Source organism: Macaca nemestrina, chromosome 7, assembly GCF_043159975.1.
Source record: "Macaca nemestrina isolate mMacNem1 chromosome 7, mMacNem.hap1, whole genome shotgun sequence".
Classification (NCBI taxonomy): Eukaryota; Metazoa; Chordata; class Mammalia; order Primates; family Cercopithecidae; genus Macaca; species Macaca nemestrina.
In genome coordinates this window covers 124,108,911-124,130,711 of record NC_092131.1, presented here as the reverse complement: position 1 = coordinate 124,130,711, position 21,801 = coordinate 124,108,911, and the positions used below count along the sequence as shown (strand labels likewise).

Genomic DNA, 21,801 nt, shown 5'->3' with positions numbered 1-21,801 from the left:
TTTAAATAAAATAAAGTGTAAAAATAAATTTAAAAGAATAAAACAGGTGAATTCTTGTTTAGCTTGAAACACCTTGTGTAAAGATGTAAACACCTTGTGTAAAATTCTTGTTTAGCTTGAAACACCTTGTGTAAAGAATGGAAACATGATTAGAACATGCCAAAAGGAACGGGAGCCAAGTTAAAGGGTCTCCCATTTGAAAAATCGAGAACAATCTGAGCATCAAAATAGAGTAATTGTACCCCATTAAATACCATAAGAAGCCACGAGTCCATACAAACTGAAAATATGAATACATACATACATATAAAAATAAAGAGGAGATGCTAAAGCTCTTCCTTATATTAGAAGGCTAACAAATGCAGAAGGAATGATGGAGTTAACAAATCACCACTTTGCAACCACCAGAGGTATAACATAAGCCAAGGATTATCAATAGAAGCTAAAAGTAGTGAGTGTACTGTTTCAACAAAAACAGGATATTTACACAGTTTCAAACTATCTTACCAAAAATTACTCATTAGTTACATAGGAAAAAATTAGTTACTTTACAGTAGAGAAATTTGGCAGACAACACTTAAAGCAACTGATTAAATTAATGAGACAGTTATCATGAACTTCCTCTGATAACTAAAAAGGACACATCATTTCTATAGAATTCCTACTAAAAACACACACCCGAATCTAGTCATGAAAAGATATCAGACAAACCTAACTATGAGGAGTATTCTACAAGCCCTCAGAAAATTTCAAAGTGAGGTCTCCTGAAGTGTATGCCAATCTCCTGACTTCTGTATCTCCATCCAATCTTCAACATCCCCAGAAACAGTTGCTTCACACTGCCTCTAGCCATTAAAGGGAGGGGGGAGATTTTTTTTTTCTAGTTCAAATAATAATAATGAAAACTAAAGAAGTAACTTCTATTTTCTAAAGTATTACATTAAATTGCACCTAATTATGATACATATGATTTTTTAAAAATCTTTTTATTTTTATAAGAATTTAATAAAAGAAAAAACCTAAATGTCCATTTTCATACTGCTTATAAAGAACTGCCTGAAACTGGGTAATTTATAAAGGAAAGGGCTTTAATTGACTCATAGTTCAGCATGGCTGGGGAGGCCTCAGGAAACTTGCAATCATGGTGGAAGGAGAAGGGCAAGCAAGGCACCTTCTTTACAAGGCAGCAGGAAGGAGAAGTACCGAGTGTAGGGGAAAGAGCCTCTTATAAAATGATCACATTTCATGAGAACTCACTCACTGTCATGAGAACAGCATGGGGGAAACCGCCCCCATGATCCAATTACCTCCACATGGTCTCTCCCTTGACATGTGGGGATTATGGGGATTATAATTCAAGGTGAGATTTGGGTAGGGAGACAAAGTCTAATCATATCACTAAATCTCTTATCACTTTAAAAAGCCCTAATCTGCCAGTCATAACACAATAAACCCAATTTCAAATTTCACTATTACCTGAAAAAGCAAAACTAACTGTAAGGCTTTTATAAAGCCATGTGTGTATAAAAGCAACAAAAAATCATTTCTTATTTAACATACTAATCAGCCCCAAGAGGTCTAATTGCAAACAGTTTTCAGTCTATCTATTTAGGACTAAATACATCCTTCTTATTTACAAAAATGAAACTAATTTTTTAAATACATACCATCATCATCTTTGCTTTCTAGTGGAACACTCCAAGCTATTAGGTTTCTTGCTGTACGACCCTCCTCTGCAACTATTCTCCTTACTTTGTCATGACTATTGGAGCGCTGGAATGAAGCCTATGTATGGAAAAAATGGTACTTATTAGATTATTAGATATTACATAAGTCAAAATATATAATATATTTAACAAAGTCATTAGTTCTCACATTTTTCTCAAAAAGAAAACACTTAAAACTAATTTGGGATTTGGTAGGTTGTTAAACAGAGAAGAGAAAGTCACAAGTCTTTTTTAGATCTAAAAACACTGAGTTTTGTAACTCTAAAAAATAAACAAATTATTCAAATAATAAATATAATCTAAGGTTTGAAAAGTGGCCTAAAGAGCACAAACACTGCTGTGGACTAATATCTGCACCATCCCTTACGCATCAACAAGTACAAGTGTGAAAGAGACCAGTTTTCACAAACATCCTATATATTTCCCCTAAAAGACCTCTTCAGCATAAAATATTTTGGAAAATCCTTTTTTTATTCCCTAAAGTAAGTCAACATTCAGTTTTTAGCTACATAATTTTATCTCCTAGTTACTAGGATTCAAATAATAATTGCTGTTAACAGGTAAATTTAAATTGCAATTTTTAAAACTCAAACTACTGCACAAAATATGTGTAATTTCTTGCTTGCTCTAGCCCCGCCTGGCCTAAAAACACGAGCCTACAGGTTCAGCCCCACCAACAACCTGTGCCAGCTGGGAGCCAGGTCCAGTAAAATAAAGGAAATTGCTTCCCCACTAATGAATGTCATATCAAAATAGTCTGTTTTCATAAGCCAAGTATCTGTGAGAAGAAAGAGATCATAAAGCACCCATATGAACACAAGGATACAGCCTGTTTATCTAATCCTTAAATCTGTGTGGGCAACGTGCCTCTTTGTGAAACAAGTTCACCACTGGGCCAGCCCAAAATCCCAGTCCAATAAGTAGGTGCCTCCATGCCCTTCTATAGTTCTTGCCAGCCTGGATTTTTAGATATCCTGGAATCCTAAGGCACAATACATTTAACAAGGTAATTACTATGTGCAAAAATATCAAGAGACTGAGGAGAATATAAAGAAATATAAAGTATTGTGCTTGTCCTCAAAGAGCTAACAATCCAAGCCAATGAAGCAAACATGTAAGAGTAAAAAATAATACATGAATTAACAAGTATAGTAGGTAGTCAGTCTCCAAAGATGCCCCTCTTGGCTCCAGTGAACCACACCTGCTGGTGTTCATGTCCTCATGTAATCCACTCCCCTTGAATATGCCTCTGTGACTTGCTTTCTGACCAATAAAATGAGGCAGAAAGGACACTGCATAACTTCTGAGACTAGGTCATTAGAAGCTTTGCAGCCTCCACCCAGTCTCTTAGAATGCGCCCTCTCTTAAAATCCAGCTGTCATTATCGGGGGAACTCAACCCGGATAATTCAACGTGGGTCCTTTTCTATTTTCCCTAAGTGTCAGCCGGTCTGTGAAATAAAGGGAAATAGTACAAAAGAGACAAATTTTGAAGCTGGGTGTCCGGGGGAGACATCACGTTGGCAGGTTCTGTGATACCCCCCAAGCCACAAAACCAGCAAGCGTTTATTAGTGATTTTCAAAAGGGGAGGGAGTGTACGAATAGGGTGTGGGTCACAGAGATCACATGCTTCACAAGGTAATAAAATATTACAAGGCAAATGGAGGCAGGGCGTGATCACAGGACCGGGGCGAAATTAAAATTGCTAATGAAGTTTTGGGGACACGTTGTCATTGATAACATCTTATCAGGAGACAGGGTTTGACAGCAGACAACCAACCGGTGGGACCAAAATTTATTAGGTGGGAATTTCCTCATCCTAATAGGCCTGGGAGCGCTATGGGAGACCGGGGTTTATTTCATCCCTTACCTACAACCGTAAAAAACAGATGTCCCCAGAGCGGCCACTTTAGAGATCTCCCCCTAGGAACGCATTCTCTTTCTCAGGGATGTTCCTTGCTGAGGAAAAGAATTCAGCAACATTTCTCCTATTTGCTTCTGAAAGAAGAGAAATATGGCTCTGTTCCGCCCAGCTCTCAGGCAGCCAGACCTAATGGTTATCTCCCTTGTTCCCTGAACATCGCTATTATCCTGTTCTTTTTTCAAGGTGCCCAGATTTCATACTGTTTAAACAATTTGTGCTGTTAACACAATCATCACAGGGTCCTGAGGCGACATACATCCTCAGCTTACAAAGATGATGGGATTAAGAGATTAAAGACAGGCATAGGAAATCACAAGAGTATTGACTGGGGAAGTGATAAGTGTCCATGAAATCTTCACAATTTATGTTCAGAGACTGCAGTAAAGACAGGCGTAAGAAATTATAGAAGTATTAATTTGGGGAACTAATAAATGTCCATGAAATCTTCACAATTTACATTCTTCTGCCATGGCTTCAGCCAGTCCCTCCATTCAGGGTCCCTGACTTCCCGCAACAGTCATGCCATGAGAAGCCCAAGCCACAAGTAGAGAGACCACACATGGGCAGCACTCTGGTTGACAGGCCCTAGCTGAACTCCCAGAGGACAGCATCCTCTGCCCATTGTGTGAGTGAGCCATTTTGGACATTCCAGCCCAGCTGAGCCCCTAGAAAACTGCTGCCATGCCAGTACCCAAGCCAACATCACATCACAAAAACCACCCAGTCAACTCACAGAATGGGACAATAGGAACTAGATGAATGTACCCTAACACACAATACACACACCTGGAACTATCTGTATACAGATATTAAAAACCGTGAGTTTACACTGATTGATTTCAATCCTATGCCACAGGGCTCATTTCAGCCTTTCTCTTTGCTTGTTTGAAACTTCTTTCTCCAACATAAGATCCCAAGTTTTCATTATCTACAATCTATTTACTTATCTGTTCAATTCTAATATATACACAAAGTAGTTTCAGAATTGCTAACCCATACTCCTATGAGAAACACATTTACTAACTACATTACAGCATTTATGTATGGTTCTTATCTTTAACCTTACAATAAATTAATGTTTGCCAAAATCATGTAATTAGTTCTCATCTTCCCCTGGGAGTATGTTACTATTTGCCTTCCAGTTTGGATTCTCCCCACGTACTGGTTAATTTTTATTCTTTTGGGGAATATGTGAAGAAAAAGCACCACATTATTTTCAAATGAAGGAAATTAATGAGCAGCATCACTTCAGGGAAAGAAAAAAAGTCACTATAGTACACTCTAGAGCAAGGGTCAGCAAAGATTTTCTACAAAGGGCCAGATAATAAATATTTTTTTTACTTTAGGCTTTGCAGGCCATAAGATCTCTGTAACAACTACTCAATTTTGCCATTTTATGTGAAGCAGCATAGTCAATATGTAAACAAATAATGTGGCTGTATGGTAACAAGCCAACTGTGAGATAAACAGATACATATTACTCGTTATTCTGAAATAAATTCAAATTACTGAAAAGTTCTAAATTCACACAAAGAATATCAAACATACCCTCACACATTTTTTCCTGAAGCATTTGAGAACAATCTGCAGTTATATTCCTTGGCAGTAAATACTTCACTATGTATTTTATATATGTAAGGATACTCTCCTATATCACTATACCATAACTAACAAAATCAGGAGATTATCGCTGATACAGAATTATTATTTAAACTACAGCATTTAAATTTCACCAACCGTCCCATTAATCTCTTTGACAGTATAAAATAAAGTTGAGAAAAAGGTATAAGCCCAGTTCTCCCAGAAACTCTGCAAACCCCAAAAAGGATAAATTGTACAAAGAAAACCACACTTAAGCATTGCACAGAAAAACTGATTAACATGAAACAAAGAAAAAAATCTTAAGAGTACAAAGGAGAGGGAAAAATCAACTCATTACCTTTAAAGCAATAGCAGTAAGACTGACAGCCTTGCATTGTCCAGGAAGCAATAAAAGTAATAATTTATAATAAACTCTAATAAATTGATAACTTATTGCCTATTTAGTGGTATAGTAGGGTCAAAATCCTGACTGAAAAAGGTTCAAAACAGAATGATGAGAAAAATGGAGAGAGTATTAAGATACTTTGAGTTTCGTCATAAAGGAGAATAAAGAAATAAACAGAATGGATTTTTAAGGTAAGTGATAGTATATCATACTTTCATACTGATTGGAATGATCCAGTACAGAGAGAAATTGTGTTATGATAGGAAAGAGAGAATGACAATAGGTGCTAAATCTGTGAGTGACAGGAATCAGGTTTCGGTACAAAAATGAGTAACTAACCAACTAATATCCAAACTACTAAAAACAACAAAGATTACATTCTTCTACTCTAATTCTCTGTGATGAGAGTCTAATCCAGAACTTGTCACTTTTTACGTCTTTAACATAAACATCTGTACCCACATTCCTTCATTCCTCTGACCTTACCCTGAATATCCATGTGTCATCTACTTACCTGACTCATTAAGCTTTCACTGAAACTCACTGTCACTGTCCAAACCCCATTCAGTGTCCTCTAGATTTGCAAGTCACTTCTCTACTCATTCCCATACTTTCCAATCAACGTAACACCAGAAAACCTCCTCGTTTAGCTTAAGCACTTCTCCCATTAAGTATTAGTCAGTGCTATCTAACTTACACTGGCATCTATCATTTAGGTTACCTAAGCATTGTTCTAACCAAGAGTATCACAATTGTTTCCAGGCCAAATGAACAAGTATAAATAGGTGGCCTACTTTTCAGCTCTATTTCAGATAATTCCCTTACACAATCACCGAACATCCTGTGAGAGAGAGAGAGAAAGAGACAGAGTGAGAGTGTGTGTGGGGGGGGGGGGGTCATAAAATTCACTATGCCATACATTATACTCTAAGTCAAGAGTCTTCACAAAATAATGAGTTTCCAAGAACTAAAATGGATAATCACAGAATAGCAATGTTGTAACACTAGACCAGAAAACTTCAAATCTAATATTCTTTACTTCCATAAACATTTCAGCTCCACTATCAATTTTACCAAGTTGGCTCTTTTGTATTTAGTATATATACATAGATACACATTCAAAGAAAAACCACTAGTTCAAGACTTTGATTTTATTCTTAGTTCCAATACTTAATAAGCAAAAACATCATAACTACTCATCTTACTACAAGATCTGATTGAAAATCATTTTTCATTTTAAAGCACAGATGCTTTTTGTAATATATGCTGTATGGACTCCTTTCAGTAAAAACCCAAAAATTCTAATGATTTTTAGTAATCCAATTCTTATAAAAATGTCAGTAGTAATGTAAATAAAATAGTTTTAAGCATTTTAATATCAGTATCAGGGTCTGAAATGCAATAAATGGTTCTGAGATACTTCATAAAATAGATGTCTATTTCAAACAGTATTTTTTTTTTAACCTAGGTTATTTTCTCACAGGAGTCTTCAACAAAATATGTGTATTTTCATCCAAAGTCACAGTGTGCCACCTAGTGCTGTATGGAGATTTTACAGAGACCTGTACAAATACTTAATGTTTCGATTAAAAGTACCAGTCTTCAGTGAAAGTTTTTATATTCAAATCTTACAGTACACAATCTAAGAAAGTAAGTGTTTAGAATAGTCACCAAAGAGGCTAGGTACTTCTAAGACTTGCTCCCAAATAAACTTCTTTCTCTTAGGTTTAAAATATCTAAATAATTTCAATTTTAACAACTTTTCCCACGATCTTGAAAAGGTTACAAGTACTATTTACTAAATATATATCTGTCTCCATAAAACTTTCTACTTTATACAACTTCTTCAAAATCCATTCACACCACTACCTGCCCATAAAATGAAATTCTTATATCTTTTTTCCAATGTTTTTCAGCTTTCTGAATAATTCAGAGAAGAACCTTTCTCTTAAATTCCCACTACTAAAGCCCTTAATACTTTGGGTAGTATGAAGATAAGATTACTAATCATGAAGCTTACCTGAGAAACCATATAATCAGTATAATTTCCCTAATATTACAGAATAAGCTGGAATCCTGTTCAGTAATTTATGATAACTTTATCAGTTTTTACCAATATTTCACACCATCTAAAGGTAAAACCATAGATGAACTAAGGATGGCTAAACTATTATAAGGGGGAAACAACCTCTCTCTTGTATGAGCTACTTTGTTCTGGAGCCTCTGTTAGAGCTCACTAGCCTATACCCTAAATAATATATCAAGTCTTATCAAGTCTATCTCCTAAACACAACTGGAGAATGTAAATCCACTACCATCACCCTAGTCCAAGCCATCATCATCTCAAATCTAAATTATTAATACTGTATCAGCCTCCATGACAGAGACTACAACATGCATCAAAACCACTTGCTTTCTTTCCTGTCACAAAGCTAGACAACACCTTCCAGTCTTTCTTGCAGACAGATGGCCATGTGACTTCTGCATGCTAGAATATAGGGGAAAATGAGGTAAGCTATGTCCAGATCTGATTTATTTTTTTTAAAGTCTCCTGCATCATCGGCTATGCTCTCTCCCTCAGTTCACCACTTACTGGCCAGATGCACAGGATCTAGCAGGACTCTCTAAAGAATGACAGAGTCAAAAGATAAAAAAAAAATTTAGTTCCATCAAAATGTGAAAGGTCACATGCTGAATACCTACACTGAACTATTAAGTGAACAAGAAATAAACTACTAATCTGTTGGTTCCCCTTCCAGTTATGAAACCATAAAAGGCATCCACATTGAAAAGGAAGAAGTCTAATTAGCCTCGTTTGCAGATGACATCTTTTACTTAGAAAAATATAAAGACAGTCAGGTGTGGTGGCTTACACCTATAATCCCAGCACTTCGGGAGGCAGAGGCAGGGGAACTGCTTCAGCCCGGGAGCTCAAGGCTGCAGCGAGCTATGATCGCACCATTGCACTCCAGCCTGGGTGACAGAGTGAAACACTGTCTCAAAAAAAAAAAAAAACCAAAAAACCTAAAGACTCCACCAAAATATGTTAGAACTAATTAACAAATTCAGTAAAGGTAGAGGATACAAAATCAACATACAAAAACCAACAGTGAACAATTCAAAAAAGAAAATCAAGAAAGCAATCCCATTTACGACAGTTACAAACAACATAAAATATCTTGGAATCAATTTAAGCAAAAAAGGGAAAGATCTAGACTGATGAAAGAGAATGAGGCTATAAAAAATGGAAAGGTATTTCATGCTTATGAAATGGAAGAATACTGTTAAAACAACAATACTACCCAAAGCAATTACAGACTCAATGTAATCCCTTATCAAAATATCAATGACATTCTTTACAGAAATAGAAAAAAAAAAAAAATCCTAAAACTTATATGGAACACAAAATACCCCAAACAGCCAAACCTCAGCAAAAAGAATAAAGCTGGAGACATCCCAGTACCTGACTATAGTAACAAAATCAGCATGATACTGGCATAAAAACAAACACACAGACCAACGGAACAGAATAGAGAACCCAGAAATAAACATATGCATTTACAGCCAAGTAATCTTTGACAAAATTGACAGGAACATACACCAGGGAAAGAACACCCTATTCAATAAATGGTGCTGGAAAAACTGGATAACTTTATGCAAAAAAATAAAATTCCTATCTCTCACCATACCAAAAAATCAAATCAAAATGGATTAAAAACTTCAAGGTAAGACCTGAAACTATGAAACTACTAAAAGAAAACTTGTCTGGGTAAAGATAACTTGTCTAGGTACAGACTTGTTTGTGTAAGATCTCAAAAGCACAGGCAACGAAAACAAAAACAGACAAATGAGACTATATTAACTATAAGGATTCTGCACAACAAAGGAAATAATCAACAAAGAGACAATCCACAGAATGGAAGAAAATATTTGGAAACTACCCATCTAATAAGAGATTAATAACCAGAACATATGAGGAGCTCCAACAACTCACTAGCAAAACACAAATAATCCAAATTAAAAATGGGCAAAAGATCTAAATAGACATTTCTCAAAAGAAGGTATACAAAATGGCCAACAGATATATGAAAAAAGACTCATCACTAATCACCACAGAAATGCAAATCAAAACTACAATGAAATATCATCTCACCCAGTTAAAATGGTTTTTATCAAAAAGACAGGCAATAACATGCCACCGAGGATGTGGAAAAACAGTACACTACTAGTGGAAATGAAAATTAGTATGCCATTACAGAGAACAGTATGAAAGTTCCTCAAAAAAACTAAAAATAGACTCGACATATGATCCAGCAATTCCACTACTGGGTATATATCCAAAATAAAGGAAACTTTAATCAAAAAGATATCTGCACTCCCATGTTTACTGCATCACTATTCACATACATGGAATCAACCTAAGTGCCCATCAACAGATGAATAAAGAAAATGTATTACATATACAAAGTCGAATATCATTCAGCCATGAAAAAGAATAAAATCCTGTCATTTACAACAATATAGATGGAACTGGAGGTCATTAAGTTAAGTGAAAAAAGCCAAGCATAGAAAGAGAATTATCACATGTTCTCCCTATATGTTGGAGCTAAAAAAGTGGATCTCATGAAAATATTGAGTAGACTGGTAGTTACCCAAGGCCAGGAAAAGTAGTGGAGTGGGGTGGGAGGGGATAAAAAGTTGATTAACGGGTACAAATATATGGTTGGATAGAAAAAATAAGACCTGGTGTTAGATAGATCAGAGGAGTGACTATAGTTATAATTCTTCATTATGTATTTCAAAATAGCTAGAAGAGAATAATTTGAATATTTCCAGTGTAAAAAGACATATTTAGGTTGACAGATACAACCAAGTATACTAATTTGATCTTAACAAATGATATGAATGTAATCAATTATCACATGTACCCCCAAATTATGTACATCTCTTACGCAGCAATAAAATAAAATAAGTTATTACTGGGCATACTAGAAAACAAGTCCAAAGACTAAAAACCAAGAAAAAATACAAAAAATGAGAATATACCCACACATGAGCCAGGTAATAAAAGTTATCAGAAATAGATTTTAAAGTAACTCTAATTAATATGAACTGAAAATAAAAGGATTGAAATTTTCTGCAGAAAACTAGATACCTTAAAAAAATCAAGTAGAGGCCGGGCGCGGTGGCTCAAGCCTATAATCCCAGCACTTTGGGAGGCCGAGACGGGCGGATCACGAGGTCAGGAGATTGAGACCATCCTGGCTAACACGGTGAAACCCGTCTCTACTAAAAAAATACAAAAAACTAGCCGCGCGAGGTGGCGGGCGCCTGTAGTCCCAGCTACTCTGGAGGCTGAGGCGGGAGAATGGCGTAAACCCGGGAGGCGGAGCTTGCGGTGAGCTGAGATCCGGACACTGCACTCCAGCCCGGGCGACAGAGCGAGACTCTGTCTCAAAAAAAAAAAAAAAGTAGAAATTACAAAACTGAAAAATGAAAAAACTGAAATTAAGAACTCAATGAATGGTTTAACAAGAAATTAGTGAATTAGACTAAAACATCCCAATGAAAACAGGAAAAAAAAATAGAAAAGAGCAAAAGAGACATAAGAAATTTTTAAAAAGATCAAACATAGAAGCAAAAACTGAAATCTGAGGAAAAGAGAAACAAAAATGGGATTAGAGCACATAAAGGCTAAGAACTTTCCAAAACTAACAAAAAAGATCATACCATGAATCAACAGGCACTATGAATAAAATTGTGATTTTTTTAATAAAAAAAGTAAAATAAAGAGACAAACGATAGACATATTAGGGTAAAAAAGTACTGACAACCAAAACAAAAAAAGAAAGAAAACCTTAGAAGTAATCACAAGTAACCTCAAATTAATAAGAATAAAACTGACAAGTGACATTCTATAATAGAAACAATAAATGCAAGCCAATAAAATAATACCTTCAAAGTGAAAAAACTAAATAACTGCCACACAGAAATATGTCAAAATATCTATTTAAAAACTAATAAAAGGGCCGGGAGCCATGCCTCACGCCTGTAATCCCAGCACTTTGGGAGGCCGGGATATACTTTGTTTTTCGTATCTTTAAAATTTCATAAGATTATAGTACTTTCATATAGTTTGTATTTATACTCTTTTATTCATATTTTTACTGTTTTTTGGTGTTCATTTGCATGCAAACCTAGATTATTATACTGCATTAGTTATAGTATAATAGTATAATATAGTAAATATAGTACATAATGTAGTATAATAGTAGAATGTAGGTTTGCGTGCAAACCTAGATTATTATACTATATTATTATACTAGATTAGAAAACTTTTTATACTAGAAAACAGTAATTTTCTTTCAGTACTTTAAAGGTGCTCCACTGTTTAATGACATTTATCATGTCTGTTGGAAAATCAGCTGAGTTTTTTTGTCACCCCTTTGAAGGTAATGAGCTCTTATTGTCTCTGTACACTCTTAAGATTTTCTTTGTTTCAGGTTTTCATCAGTTTTTCTGTGATATACTTATGTTTGGTTTTCTTTGTATTTATCCTGCTTAGGGGTTTGTAGAGCTTCTGGGAGAATTTGGCTGATAGCTTTTGTCAGTTTTAAAGTCATTCTCTTTCAAATTTTTTTTCTGCTCCAATTTTTTTTTTGAGACGGAGTCTCGTTCTGTCACACAAGCTGGAGTGCAGTGGTGCGATTTCAGCTCACTGCAACCTCTGCCTCCTGTGAATATAAATTCAATGTTATATTGAAAGTCCTAGTCTGTGTAATAAGATGAGAAAAAGAATAAAACAGGGGAATTACAAGCTGAACCTACAGCAGCTTGTTACACTAGAAAGTATAGAAATGCTCAAAGAATAACATGGACATACCAAATAAACTTGGCTGGGTACAGTGATTCACAACTGTAATTCCAACACTTTGGGAAGCTGAAGCAGGAGGACTGCTTGAGTCCAGGAGTTCAAGACCAGCCTGGGAAACCTAGGGAGACCCCCCATCTCTACAAAAAATTTTAAAAATTGGCCCAGCTACTCAGGAGACTGAGGCAGGAGGCTGGTTTGGGCCCAGGAAGTTGAGGTGGCAGTGAGCTGTAATTACACCACTGCACTCTTGCCTGGGTCACAGAGACCCTGTCTCAAAAAAAAAAAAAAAAAATCCAAGAGCCAGCTTAAAGTCACCCACTGGCTAATCTGGGACAATCTGAGTATCAAAATAAATAATGATAATGTCAGATTACATTAAATACAATTAAAAATCAGAGTTCAGATAACAGGAGAATGTAAGCTTTTTCCTCACAGATCTTTAACTAATGAGTAAATCATTAATGGATTCTAAACTAGTAAGTGACAGTTTGATAAGGTACTGTATATTTACACAGCCTCAAAGTGCCTCTCCACAAATTACTTACTAATATCAAAAGAGAAAACAGAAACTTTAAAGTAGAAAAGCTTGACACTACATTACACTAACAAAGTGATCAAAGTTAACAAGCAGGACGAATTCAAATCATATACCTCCTATGTGATGTATTGAGAAGGACACATCATCATTCATGTGATACTCTGCCTAAAATGCAAAACCTGAATCTAATCATGTGAAACATCACCTAAATTGAGGAGACATTCTTCAGAATAACTGTCCCGTAGTCTTCAAAAATAGCAGTCAAGAAAGAGAAAGGCTGAAGAATTGCTCCAGATTAAAGGAGAACAAACAGACCTGACAACTAAATGGATCAAGAAGAAAATAACTATAAAATACATCATTCATATAATGACAAATTTTGAATATCCACTGTGGATTATATAATAATACAGCATGCATGTTAAATTTCCACATTTTGATCACTGAATTGTGGTCATATAAAAGAATGTCCTTAATTCTTAGTAAATATACATTGAAGTATTTAAGGATGAAGGAGTATGTTGGCTTCAAATACTCTCAAATGGTTCAGGGAGAAAAGTATATATTGATCTATGCGTGCAGGTAGATATGTGTATATGGATGGATGTATATTTACAGACACATGAGTGTTTCACACACCCAAAGAGAGAAAGGAAAGAATAAAACTAATGGGGCAAAATTAGCAATTGGTAAATCTAGCAAAAGGATATACAAGAATTCCTCATAGTCTTCTTACAACCTTTCTTAAATTTAAAATTATAATGAAATTAAAAGTTACCAAAAATGATACAGGGGAATATTTTCATGATTTTCAGGTAGAAAGAAATAATCAGGACACAAAAGGCACTAATCATAAAGGAAAAATTTAATAACCAAATTTCATTAAAATTAAGAACAGTTCCTATTCAAAAGACGGTATTAAAAAATGAAAACGCAAGCTACAAAGTAAGAGAAGTGCCAAAGGTGCCAAAGGTCTTAGACTCAAGATAAAGAACTCCTTAAATCAATTGCAAAAAAAGAAAGACACTGAGTCAAGGCCAGGCACGGTAGCTCATGCCAGTAATCCCAGGACTTTGGGAGGCCAAGGCAGGAGAATTATTTGAGCTCAGGAGTTTGAGACCAGCCTGGGCAACATAGTGAGACCCAGTCTCTATTTAAAAAAGAAAAAAAGAGAGGAAGAAGAAGACAGACACTGAGTCAAAAAAGAAGTCTACTGGGTCAATAAAAAAATGAAGAGGAAACTTGAGTACGCACTTCACAAATGATACCTAAATGGCCAATAATCAAATGAAAAAGTACTAAGAATCGGTCATCAAAATTACTAAAAAAAATTTTTTAATAAATAAATGATTATACTGTGTACTGGTGAGGATCTGGGGCAACTCCTCCCATACACTACTGACAGGAAACAAAACTGGCAGCACCACTTTGGAAATCTGGTATTATCTATAAACACATGACCTGGCCTCCAGTCTCATCTTATACTATTCTTTTCCTCCTTTGCCATGCTCCAATATCACTGACTTTCATTCAGTTCCCCATAAGCACCAAGCTCCATCCTAATTCAGGACATTTACACAGAATTATTTCTTCTATGTGGAATAATCTGCCCCTCTATAATGCACATTTATTGGCTTCTTCCCTAGCATTCATTCTCTACATCCTCGTCTCCTAACAGTTTTTGTTGGGGTCCCTTGTGGTTCTAGATAAGCACATTTTGTCCCTAACTCCAGGGCGCAGCACAAGACCTTCCCTAAGTCAATCTGCTCACCTATCCACAACAACTGATCCAGAGGTGAGCATGTGACCTAAGGTGATCAAAATTGAGGATCTCAGATCTTTTACTGGAATGTTAAAGAAAAGACTCTCCTACTGGCCATATATTAGGGAATATACAGCTTTGAAAACTACTGCTAACCATCTAGGGATCATAAAGACAGCAAGTCTTAAAATAACGGCAACAGAACAGAAGCCAGAGTAAGTGGAGGAAAAGCAATCAAATTCTTGATGACACTGTTGAGCCACTGGATCAACTCTTATCTGAAGCCAACTCTACTTGCTACTGAAAGCATTCTAAGAAGAGTATTCCTCTTAGCCCAGCCAAAGCCTAATGATCTTTTGAATCCCAACTTAAATGTAACTTCCTAAGGCTAAGTTTTCTTCAACCCCAAGACTTGGCCAGGATTCCTTTTATATACTCAAACCAATTTGTACTCCTTTGTAATACTTAACCACAATTATATTTTAAATCATACACTTAATATGTTTATTCTGTCTTTCCATTAGACAGTAAGTTTCTGAAGGACTAGGTTTTGTTCACTACTCTATTCTCACTGTCTAGGATGGCGCCTGGCACATAAATATGTCATGAATGAATGAACTGGCAGAATGATTTTTTTAAAAAATCAATAAACGAACATTATTGGGAAAGGAGGTGTTCTACATAAATTGATAACTGAAGTTTTCCCTGCTAAGCACAAATTCTTTTTGGTTTTACTATTTTGTATGAAAATCTCTAAACACATTTCCTTGACCTCTGCAACAGAGGCTACTAAAGAAAGCTACTCTTTTCTTGATAACTTCAGGTTATCACTATGAACACCAACTTCTATATGATACTATAATTTAATTATGCCTCAGGAGTTATAGAAATACCAAAGATAGTTGTCCTAAAATAAATGGGCACAGACAAAAGTGTTGTTAAAGATTTTTTTAGTTCTTTACTTCCTGATGATTAAGTAGGACACAAAAGCTTAATTATTAATTATTTTCTCCTCTTCCCTAACAAGCTATTAGCTGTCAATTCTTATTTGCTAGGCTTATGGGAAATGTACTATTGCAGTTCTGAATAAGAAACTCAAGAATTCTGCAAGTACAGTGAATATACTTACAGTATGTGGACTATCTGTTGTGTATGATCACAGGCATTTTTCATTCACTTTCAGGTTTTTGGACATATTCCTTAGAGTCACAATTGGCAGATAAGAAAAGCTTTACTATATCTTACCTGCTAGAGTTTTAAAACAAAGATCAATAGGAAATAGTATGCAGCTATAAAAAGAAATTAAGATCTTTAACACTCTAAAATATATTGCTGAGTGAAAAAAAAAAAAAACCTCCCAAGATACTAAAATATATTGTCTTAGGTTCAAAAAAGAAAAACACATGTATATACATATAAATATACACATTCTTCTTTTTGAAAATATAAAGGATAAATCAAACATTAATAAAAATGATTACCCATGCACCCATTAAAATGACTACTATCAAAAAAACAGAAAATAAAAAATGTTGGCGAGGACGTGGAAAAATTGGAACCCTTGTGCACTGTTGGTGGGAATTTTACATGTTGCAGCCACTGCGGAAAACACTATGACAGTTCCTCCAAAAATTAAAAGTAGATTTACCATATTATCTAGAAGTTCCACTTCTGGTTATGTACCCAAAATAACTGAAAACAGTTCTTCACTATTTTATTTATTTATTTACTTTTTGGAGACAAGAGTCTTGCTCTGACACCCAGGCTAGAGTGCAGTTGTATGATCATGGCTCACTGCAACCTCTGCCTCCTGCATTCAAGCGATTCTCATGCCTCAGCCTCTCATGTAGCTGGGATTAAAGACGCATATCACCACGCCAGCTGATTTTTGTATTTTTAGTAGAGCCAGAGTTGGCAAAGTTGGTCTCAAACTCCTGACCTCAAGTGAGCCAACTGGCTTGGCCTTCCAAAGTGCTAGGATTACAGGTGTAAGTCATTGCGTCTGGCCTGAAAACAGTCTTGAAGAGATATTTGTACACCCATGTTCATAGCATCATCATTCACAATAGCTAAAAAGGGGAAACAGTCCAAGTGTCTGATGAACGGATAAGCAAAATGTAATATATACTGACAATAGAATATTATTCAGTCTTAAAGAGGAAGGAAATTCTGACATATGCTACAATATGGATGAGTCTTGAAGACATTATGCTAAATGAAATAAGCCGAACACAAAAAGACAAATACTGGATGATTTCACTTATATGTGGTACATAAAGTAGTCAAAATCTCAGACACAGCAAGTGTACAGGAGCAGGGGGTAAGGGGAAATGGGAAATTATTGTTTAATGTATATAGAGTTTCAATATTGCAAGACAAGGAGTTCTGAAGATGAGTAATAGTGATAGCTGCATAACAATATGAATATACTTAATACCACTGAACTGTATACTTAAAAATGGTTCAGATGGTAAATGTCATGTTATTTGTATTAGCACAATTTAAATTTTAGAAATTACAATTAAAACAAATTTTAATGTTACCCACAAGGGAAGAAGAGAAAGAAGAGAGAAGAAAGTTGAATTTCTCTAAATGAACATTGTTTTATAGTTTGAATTTTGAACCATGTAAATGCTGCATATTAGGATGGTGGAATCTCTTTTGTCAAGATACTAAGATAGACCAGGCATAGTGGCTCATGCCTGTAATCCCAGCACTGTGGAAGAAGACCAACACAGGAGGATCACTTGAGGTCAGGAGTTCAAAACCAGCCTGGTCAACAAAGCAAGACCCTATCACTACAAAAATATAAAAAATAAAAAATCGGCCAACCGTGGTAGCATAGTTCCAAGCTACTTAGGAGGCTGAGGTGGGAGGACTGCTTGAGCCCAGGCGGTAAAAACTGCAGTGAGCTATGATTGTGCCACTGCACTCCAGACGAGGTGACAAAGAGAGACTCTGTCTCAAGAAGAAAAAAAAAAGATATTAAGAAAAAAAAAAATCTGTCAACCTAGACTTCTATTCCCTCTAAGACCATCTTTCAAAATTAGGGTAGATTAAAAAAAAAGAAATCTTCTGGCAAACAAAAGCATAGTTTATGACCAAAAGACCCAAAAGCAGACCAACAGAAAATAACCCCAAATGACAAGATATGAAAAATCAAAACCTTAGAACTGAGGAAGAGTATGAAGTGGGGAGGGATGAGATAAGAGCACACAACAAATAGATGCTCTCCTGCTCTTTTTTTTTTTTTCTTTTTTCTTTTTTTGAGACAGAGACTCACTCTGTCACCCAGGCTGGAGTGCAGTGGTGAGATCTTGGCTCATTGCAAGTTCCGCCTCCCGGGTTCACACCATTCTTCTGCCTCAGCCTCTCGAGTAGCTGGGCCTACAGGCGCCCGCCACCACGCCTGGCCAATTTTTTGTATTTTTAGCAGAGACGGGGTTTCACCGTGTTAGCCAAGATGGTCTTGATCTTCTGAGCTCGTGATCTGCCCATCTAGGCCTCCCAAAGTGCTGGGATTACAGGCATGAGCCACCACACCCAGCCCTTTCCTGCTCTTTCAACCAGAAGAAGGGGCTCTGCCCTGAGCTCCACACTTTAGAAGGTTGTACCTATCAAAAACACCAAAATCCAAAAGGGATCAGTAACTAATTGAGTGAACACAAATTAAGAGAGAGGGACTCAAACTAAACTGGGTACCCCTAGGCCAGACACAATAAGAGGAGAAGGAAGAAGGCAAATCAGCATCTGTGCTGGAAAAACCAGAGCAAGAATCTGCTTTTGATTAAGGTTAGTCACCCCAACTATCCCAAAGGAAGTATCCAGGCAGACTGGACTCCCTATATACCTACATTCCTTTCTCCTCCTCAATTTGAGTAGTTTAAGATGATGTTTGGAATTGCCTGAAAAATGTTGAGTTAGAAAAGTAAAGTGTGGGGTACAGAAACCTGTTTTTCCCTGGCTCTCTGGGGAATTTCACATCAGTCCCCATACCAGATTCAAGACCTACCCTAGCCCAACTTCTACCCTACCTGACCCAGGGAGAGCAGATTCCTTTAAGACCCGGCTGGACCCTGGATAGGAGGCCAGGTCAGGCTGTTAGTATCCATTGATTGGTAACTATTTAATTTTAAGACATTTTAAAAGCTGGCTTCCATTTGTATTCCTAAGCTAGGTACCATAAGTGTTAGAGGCAAGCCTGAGGAGCAGCAGGGTTCCTGGGCTCTAAGGTTGAATAGTACATTCATAGTTGCTCACTTTATCACTGTGCTTTATGACAATGTGTTCCACAGGGTATCTTGAATGAAACAACTATTACATTAAACAAGATAAAAGAAAGGAAGAAAAGAGAAAGGCAAAAAAACTAAGGCTAGTCTTTAAGCTATCACTTACCATCATTCTTTAAATTCTCTTCTATGCCAAGATCATTTATCACATAAACCCATGGAGTATGACTCCTACAATAAAAAAAATATATATGCTTAGTTATAACATTACCAGAAAACCATAATTATTCATAAAAAGATACAAATCTCATCCCCACACTTACATTAAACAATAACAACAACAAAAAAACTGCTCCTTTATATTACCTGTTGGGGTATAATATAGCAGGCTTTAAATACTCCATGCTGAACAAGACCTCAATGCTCTCCAAAAAATAAAAATAAAATGGAAAAGGAATAGTATTAATTACATGGACATCCTAACCCAGAGGGGTTCCAAACTTTTTTACTACAACCCACAAACACATACACGTTTTATATCTTACCCAGTTCATACACGTTTAACTGAATTAAAAGTTTCGTAAAGTAACAGATGCACTCTAATATTTCCTTCTGTATTCTATTTCGGTTTTTAAATGCTGCTTTCACTGAACTGACTCACTAATGAGTCTCAACTCAGTATAGAAAACCCTTTGTAACTTCCCTTAAGAACGTTCATAAACTAAGATTTTATCAGAATATCTTAATTAACAATTACATAAGGCTCTAAGTACAACAGCCCATACCTTTCAGGTAACCTATTTAATATGGCCAAACTTTTACTCAAAGAAATCCAAGTCAGGGAAACCAGACAGAACAGAAAGGGACTGGGAAATTGCTTAACAAGAAAAAAAAAAAAAAAAGACCTAACCCTGTATGAAGAGTCAGTGAACAAAAAAATGAAAGCGGCAACTGGAACCAAACCTCCTTCTGGAAGAAAACCTAGATCATTTATCCTTTGTCAATAAAATATGCTCCTTTAAAATGCAGTACCAGTCAACATATGTCCAGAAAAAAACAAATGTTCACAGCAGCATTATTCATAACAGCTAAAAAGTAGAAACAACCCAAATACCCGTCAACTGATGAATGGATAAATAAAATGCATATTCACACAATGAATAAAAGGACATAAAAACGGATAAAAGACCAAAAAAAAAGGAAGAAAGTGCTAATACATACTACAATACATGCTAAGTGAAAGAAGCCAGTTATAAAAGAACACAAATTGTATGATTCCACATATGTGAAATGTCCAGAACAGTCAAATCCATAACGTCAGAAAAGAGACATTGCTGAAGGCTGGGGGGTTAGGAGAAAATGAGAGTAACTGCTAATAAGCACAGGGTTTCCTTAGTGGGTGATGAAAATGTTCTAAAAGTAATTATGGTGATGGCTGCAAAACTCTGTGAATATACTAAAAAACATTTTTAAATGGGGAAATTATATGGTATATGAATCATTTATCAGTAAAGCTATTCTATATTTTTAAATGTACTACCTTTGCTCACAAACCTCCAACATCTCTCCATCTCACTTAGAGTAAAAGCCAAAGTCCTCACGGTAGCCTATCATGTCCAAAATTTTCCAATTCCATATACCCCTTCTCCCCAGCATTCATTGTACTCCAATCACACTGGCCTCCTTATGTTTCCCAGCATGCCAGACATATTCTGGCATTATGGGTTTACACTTGTTGGACCTCCCATGTGGAACACTCCCAATTCACTTTGCACAAATGTCACTCTCAATGAGGCCTTCCCATATAACATTCGTTAATTCATTCACTCATTTTAAGACAGGGCCTGGCTCTGTCGCCCAGACTGGAGTGCAATGGTGCAATCTTGGCTCACTGCAACCTCTGCCTCCCTGACTAAAGCCATCTTCCCACCTTAGCCTCCTGAGTAGCTGGGACTACAGGTGCACACCACCATGCCTGGGTACTTTTTTTATTTTTTGGCACAGCCGGGGTTTCACCACATTGCCCAGGCTGGTCTCGAACTATTGGGCTTAAGCAATCCACCCACCTCAGTCTCCCAAAGTGCTGGGATTAAAGGCATGAGCCACCATGCACACCTGGCCCGATTTAAAATCATAACGCTACCAAACAAAGAAAAGCTGTGGGAGTTTGTCCCACCTTACAAAAAGGCTAAAAGAAGTTATTCAAGTTGAAACAAGAGAAGACTAACCATTCATTTGTTGATAGACACAAGTTGATTTCTTATCTTTACTACTGTGAATACACTGCAATAAACATATAAGTGCAGGTATCATTTTGGCATATTGATTTCCATTGGGTAGATACCCAGTAGTGGGATTGTTGGATCAAACGGTAATTCTATTTTTTAGTTTTTTAAGACATCCCCATAGTGTTTTCCATAGAGGGTGTAATAATTCACATTCCCACAAAATTGTACATGAACCCTATAAATTTATACAAATTTTTTAAAAGGATGCTAACAATGTGAAAATGTATAAAAATAAAACTCACAGCTGGGCACGGTTGCTCACTTCTGTAATCCCAGCACATTGAGAGGCCGAGGTGGGCAGATCACCTGAGTTCAAGAGTTCAAGACCAGTCTGGGCAACAGGGAAAAATCCTGTCTCTACTCAAAATACAAAAATCAGCTGGGTGTGGTAGTGAGCTCCTGTAATCCCAGCTACTTGGGAGGCTGAGGCAGGAGAATTGCTTGAAACCAAGAGGCAGAGGTTGCAGTGAGC

The 21,801-nt window shown here is 36.3% G+C and overlaps 1 protein-coding gene across 10 annotated transcripts in view; it reads right to left on the bottom strand.

Moving 5' to 3' along the window:
- LOC105491013 (S-phase cyclin A associated protein in the ER) overlaps nucleotides 1-21,801 on the bottom strand; it is a 560,926-nt gene that overhangs the window by 521,472 nt on the left and 17,653 nt on the right. For 3 of the 10 annotated variants that reach the window (XM_071100885.1, XM_071100886.1, XM_071100887.1), the window contains exons 2-3: nucleotides 19,208-19,272; nucleotides 1,668-1,785 (exon numbers count right to left, since the gene is read on the bottom strand). In XM_071100885.1, coding sequence (XP_070956986.1) covers nucleotides 1,668-1,785; nucleotides 19,208-19,213 — 124 coding nt within the window. In that variant the 5' untranslated portion in view covers nucleotides 19,214-19,272. Of the gene's footprint in view, nucleotides 1-1,667; nucleotides 1,786-3,597; nucleotides 3,618-6,152; nucleotides 6,383-19,207; nucleotides 19,273-21,801 lie in introns of those variants that run through there. The other 7 variants (XM_071100889.1, XM_011757095.3, XM_071100884.1 and 4 more) reach the window with 7 other exon arrangements.